The 6,000-nt window shown below is 44.8% G+C and overlaps 1 protein-coding gene across 1 annotated transcript in view; it reads right to left on the reverse strand.

The window, feature by feature from the left end:
* EXPH5 (exophilin 5) overlaps positions 1-5,740 on the reverse strand; it is a 95,320-nt gene extending 89,580 nt beyond the window's left edge. Inside the window, exon 1 of the mRNA XM_069554957.1 lies at positions 5,415-5,740. Coding sequence (XP_069411058.1) covers positions 5,415-5,533 — 119 coding nt within the window. The 5' untranslated portion in view covers positions 5,534-5,740. The remainder of the gene's footprint in view (positions 1-5,414) is intronic.
* Between the last annotated feature and the right edge of the window lie 260 nt (positions 5,741-6,000).

The following is a 6,000-nucleotide window of genomic DNA, read 5'->3' on the forward strand; positions in this document are numbered from 1 at the left end:
TCATAGATTGAAGCCATTTGCAGCAGAATTTCTTAGCTGTATCCTCAAGGTCAGCACAGTGTCTGGCACATAACAGATGCCCCATAAATAGGTATCCAATGTTTCTTGAGTCTGTCCTTGCCAGAGGCAGATTTCACCTGCTGGGAGAGGAGAAAGCAGGCAGAAAGCCTAAGAGAGAAAGGACACCTGTGTATCTGGCTTTTAATCTCTGCAGAATGCTGCAGTTGCCACCAGCTATCAATTACTTCACCACTTTGATATATACAGACCTCCTCAAGACTGAGCCACAGCTCAGCTACATTAGTGTAAATCAACTGAAACAGCTAAGCATGGGAAAACCATCCTGGGGTGCAATCTTGCCACTGAGCAAAGATAGTCTAAATCTAGACATGCCATTTTTTTAACTTAATTACATCAGGTGCTATAACATCTTATACTTTATAAGTTTTCTGCAATAGAAAAAAACACACATTTTGATTTATTGTTGTCTCTTCAGTGAGCTGACTACTTGATATAATCTCTTAGCACTTTCAGTCACACTTATGAGATGGGCATGGTGAGGGTGATAGGTAGTTGGGTTTTCCAAAGACTTTTGTAAAATGGAAGATGCTTTTCACATTTTATTATATTTATCATATTTATGTGTATATATATATATGTGTGTGTGTATATATGTATACACACAGATGTATATTTTCTCCAAAGTGTGAGAGCAGTAAGGGGAAAGTTTTCACTTGCCAATCATGATTTAAACTCTCAGCCATTTCTCTTCACTGGCTAGAACCACAGACTGTACCAGGCCCAAAAAGTCATACCCAAGTTAACACTTCCAGGAAAAAAACCTTTCCACAATCCAAAATGAAGTATAACTGATGGACTGGAATTTAAGTTGTAATTTTCACTTCTGTTACGGGATCTCAGAGAATTTCTGTAGCTCAGATCCCAAACTCACAGGATTGAAGAGAACACATGTAACAGGGTGATTATAGTCCATGACAGGGTTCAGGAGGGAGAAATCCTATCCTGCAGAGGGTACTGGGCAATGAAAAGAAGGTGAAACAGAGACTGAGAAATGGGAAGAAAAGCAAGGGACTGCAGAAACCTCTGACTCCAGCCAGTGCAGACCATTAATTCCTTCATCAAGTATTTACAAGGGGCTATACAATCCATTCTGAAGGAGATCAGCCCTGGGATTTCTTTAGAAGGAATGATGCTAAAGCTGAAACTCCAGTACTTTGGCCACCTCATGCGAAGAGTTGACTCCTTGGAAAAGACTTTGATGCTGGGAGGGACTGGGGGCAGGAGGAAAAGGGGACGACAGAGGAGGAGATGGCTGGATGGCATCACTGACTCGATGGACGTGAGTCTGAGTGAACTCTGGGAGATGGTGATGGACAGGGAGGCCTGGTGTGCTGTGATTCATGGGGTCGCAAAGAATCGGACACGACTGAGCGACTGAACTGAACTGAACTGAACTGATACAGACAGGAACCTTGTGACTAGGGCCTCCCTCTCCTTTAAGCCATGAAATCCTACATCTTTCCCCTCATCTGCCTTCCCAGAGCCAGGTGGCATGTGCCCAGGATTCCTGAGTCCTTACCCCCAGGTCTGCCTTCCAATCTTGGCAGTGTTGGGCTTGAGGGCAGCGTGGCCCAGCCCCCAGCTGTCAGGGCAAGCCCACACCTTTCAGAAAACATTTACTGAATGTTCCCCATAGGCCAGGAGCTATGGCAGGACCTAGAGAGTCACAGAAAGGAGATGAACAAATTTTTACTTATTTTCTTCTAGTTGCTAAGCATGTGCCCAGATGCCCAGAAGAAACTGAAATAATAACATAAGCAGTATTTTGTGTTCTGCTTTTTCACAGAACAATGCCTCATACGTATTTTTCCACCACTCCATCCATGAAAAGCTTGAGGTGCGTACAGAACAACCAAGGTAGTCAGAAATATGGAACTAAAATATTACACTGGATGGAACATAATGATATCTTCATAACTGTCCTTTGTAATGACTGCACTCTTACTTAGATTTAAAAATTCCCACTCTTTTGCTTACAGGTAAAACTGCAATATCTGAGAGTATATGTTTTGTTTTTCCTCTAACATAACATAACATATGCTATGTTTTGTTTCTAAGTTGTTTCCAGCTTTGTGAAATGGAATTAAAGTGTGTATCTGAGGTTATTGAGAGGATTAATTAAATATATATAACATGTTTAATACAGTACGTAGTATATAGTAAGAGACCAATAAATGTTAGCTATTATTATTATTATCACAATAATAACTATTATTACCTAAAAGGAAGCACTTAATAAATGTTCGTGTGGTCATCTTCTCCACCTCAATCTCCTACTAATGAGAAACATCCAAGAATTGGATGACTAGGTCAACAGCAAGTCACGTCTTCATAGGTATTAGCATATTGTTCACCAAAAAGATAGTATTCAATTTAAAATGCCACTAACAACGTGTAGAATGTATCCACTTCACTTCACGAAGTCTTTTCTGTTATTTTTAAAGGTGTAGCACAGTATCATGAGATTACTCCAATTTTCTTATTTTAAAATTACTGTTAGGGTGAACATTTTCCCATATGTTTTGTTCACTGTTTGGATATATTCCAAACAGTAGCATAAATTATTTATTTCTATGTTTTGCCTATTTAACAACTTGAATCTTCAGGTTTTCTTAAAACTTTGAATAAACTCTTCATATATTTGAAACATTATAATATTTAATGCAAATACTTCCCCAGTAAGGTGGAGTCAGAGAGTTCTGGTACCAATGAAGGAAGATCAGGGGAAGCTCACTTCTATAGGTGGGGCTACAATCTCCTGCACAGTGAACTCAGCTAGTTCTGTGCCATTAAGATCCACCTCTGGATACCTCTGGCCTTGCATGATACTGTAGTCCTATATTTCTAACTGTAGGATACTTCTTAGTTGTCTTGTAGACAGCTCAATGCTATCATAGACAGGCCTCAACCAGCAAACATCCGAAGCTTCCACATTTAACCCCTTTTCTTTTTGTCCTGGTCAAGAGATCTGGAGACTGTTTCTCAGTATAGTTAAAAAGGCCTCTGAGCATCTCTTGGGACTGTTGTACTTTCTGCCAAATAAAACCCTTGATTTATATGCCATGTGTCTTAACTTTTGATTAGGAAAATATGATGATAAAAAATTGAGCAGAAGAACCAAGTTGATATGTCATTACAGGCCTTTTCTGCATGCCAGTATCTGCTACTAAAACTGATGCCTGTGAGCTCATTAGCAGAGCAATCCCATGGAGACTGCTATCCAGTGATAGGTATTTGACAATGGGACTCAGGAATCAACCAGGGGAAAATAAAATAGTAGAAATAATTGCCTCGAGCATTGGGCTCAAGTGTCTGCTTTCCTTAAATTAGTTTTCTGTTTTAATGGTGTCATTTAATTATTTATTATTATTATTTTTCAAAGTTTGTTTAGTAGTTAACAGTATTGATTTTGTCTTTGCATTATGGCTTTTTCTGCTGATGCTCCAGTTAGGATATGAGTGTGTTTTAGGCTTCCTTCTAAAGCCTAGCCTAAGGGCCTTTGCCACCCAAGTGTAATTCCACTTCCCTCTAAGGTCAGCTGCCACGGGCACCATAGGCTGCTATATAGAAAATACAACAAGGCAAGCATCAGGTCAAATACAAAAAGTCAAAATTTCCTTGAATTTTAAAATAAATGACATTAGTATTTCTAAAAACTATACTTCATGAACAGTTAGCAGGATGTTGATAACATCTTCAGTGGAAGCTACCCTCCACATTATTTCCTAATTCTACCCTCACTTTCCCCCCAAATATACTGGGTTCACTTAAGAAGTCCAATCCTCTCCAGAAACAACAAACACTTCCAAGAACACACACTGAGAGCAACCAGTTTCTTAGTCCTTTTGGAGTGTGTGTTGAAAACAAACTGCAAAGCTCTCCTTTCCAAGGTTGGGTGTGCCTGTGTACATTGCATGTGCCCACATGTGGGTACAAGCGTCTGTGTGTGTGTATGGATATACTGGGCTCAGTAGGGCACACTTTTGCAGTCTGAGGAAATGATAGAGCCTGTTTTTCTAATGGCAGATTATGACGGTATGAAATACACATCCTCAAACTTCAAATATTTATTTCTCCCCACAGGAGTCATTTCTGGGGGCTGGGGGTGGGCTTAGCCATATCTGGTGAAGACAGGGCTTTGGGCCCAGTGTATTCTAATTGCTTCTAAAAAACCAGCAAGGGTTTCCCTATGTGAAGAGTATCTTTGGAGGTTTTTTGATTGGGGTATTGCCCGGTGGGTAAGTGTGATGCCTGGAAGAAAGTCGCAACACAGAACTTAGATCACTAACAAGTTGTTCACAAACAATACGGCTTTCTAAATTCCAATCAATGCCACACTTTCTGGTCCGAGACTGATACTTTGAATTTTTTTCCACAGTCCACTGGAGAAGGCCTTGGGTAGGTTTAATCCAGGACAGATAAGAAAGTCTTTAATTCATTCCAGGATTTATCCCACACTTCCCCAGCAGAAAAAAAATGGTTACTTTATATCTCAGGCAATTATCTCCGGATTTCATTCCCTGGTAACTTAATCCCTCATCTGTAACACCGCACAATAAGGTCAAGGGTGAAGGTCTGCAGCAACTCATCTTCCCCAAGCACCACACACGAGGGGATCAAACCATTGCAGCGACCCCAAGGGTCCCCAGTTCCAGCTAAATTCACTCCACACCGTTTGGCTAGTTCCTCGAACTCCAGCTCTTGAGGCGGGAAACACTTGACCTTCAGTGAGGTGCCAGCTCTCCTGGGCCTTGCTGACTGGCCCCGTGGGTGGAGAGGGGGAGGTTTCTCCAAGAGTGTGTGCGGCGAGAGTGGACGACCCGGAGGACTCTGCAAACACGTGGGTCCGCGCCGGCCAAGACCGCGCTCCCCGCCCCGTCTCACGGGTCCGCCCGGCCCACGCCACGCGGCGGCTTGGAGGACACCTGAGCGACCTGCCGCCGCGCTGCCGCCGCGCTCGGACTGACCGCAAGCAGCGACTGCCGCCCACGCGTCGCGGCCGAGGGGCGGGGCAGCCGCGCGGGACCCACGCGGAGAGAAACGCGCCGAGGCGCCCGCCCGCACGCCGAGGGCAAGGGCGCGCCCCGCGCGCCGGGAGCGGAGCTCGCCGACCAGCCTGCCTGGGAGGCGGCGTCTGGAAAGAGCACCCGCCAGGCCTCCCAGGTTCTTCAGATTTCCCCCTGCCGCGCCGCGCGCCGTGGGCGGAGGCTGCACGTCCCCGAGCCTCAGACAGGTGCCCGGCGACAGCTCCGCGCGCGCCGGGCTCGGTGGACCCCGCGGGCCCCCCCTCAACTGTGCACCAGACCCGAGGGAACAAAGAGTTAGCTCGGTACCTGATCCTCTCCTTCTCTGCTCTCTGGAGCTCCTCATTTCTTTCCAGCACCTGAAGGATCTTCCTGGCTTCTTCATCGTTTAGGAAACTGCAATCAAACCCCTGAGGAACTTTCGTCATTTTCTCTACTGTGTGTGCATTACCCTTAAGCTCCTTGGCGCCTCCTGTTACAGTGACATTTCTCAAGCTACAGAAGACCAGTTTCAGGGGCTTGATTTCAGAGCCAATGAAGCCCGTCCCTTTGAAAATCTAAAACCTAGGGAGCAGCCCACACCTACAGGACTAATTTTGATGACACCTTAATGACATATTTCTCTCAGCGTATCCAACCGAGATGCAAAATGAACCGCTGAGGGGGAGAGGGAACCAATCCCATCCCGAAGGGGCGGGCCATTCCCAGCTCCTGCCTGTCCCTCCTCCACCCGGTATCAAACTTGTTTAACTAACAAGCCTACACATAATTTAGCCCCGAAGTGGGGCGGAGGCTTGAGTGTTGGCTCCAGCGTATTTATTTTGGCTGTTGTTTGCCCACAAAACTTGAACTTGACTAGTAGGCGTGAAAAAGAGAGTTTCACGACAAATTCTCG

Source organism: Ovis canadensis, chromosome 15, assembly GCF_042477335.2.
Source record: "Ovis canadensis isolate MfBH-ARS-UI-01 breed Bighorn chromosome 15, ARS-UI_OviCan_v2, whole genome shotgun sequence".
Classification (NCBI taxonomy): Eukaryota; Metazoa; Chordata; class Mammalia; order Artiodactyla; family Bovidae; genus Ovis; species Ovis canadensis.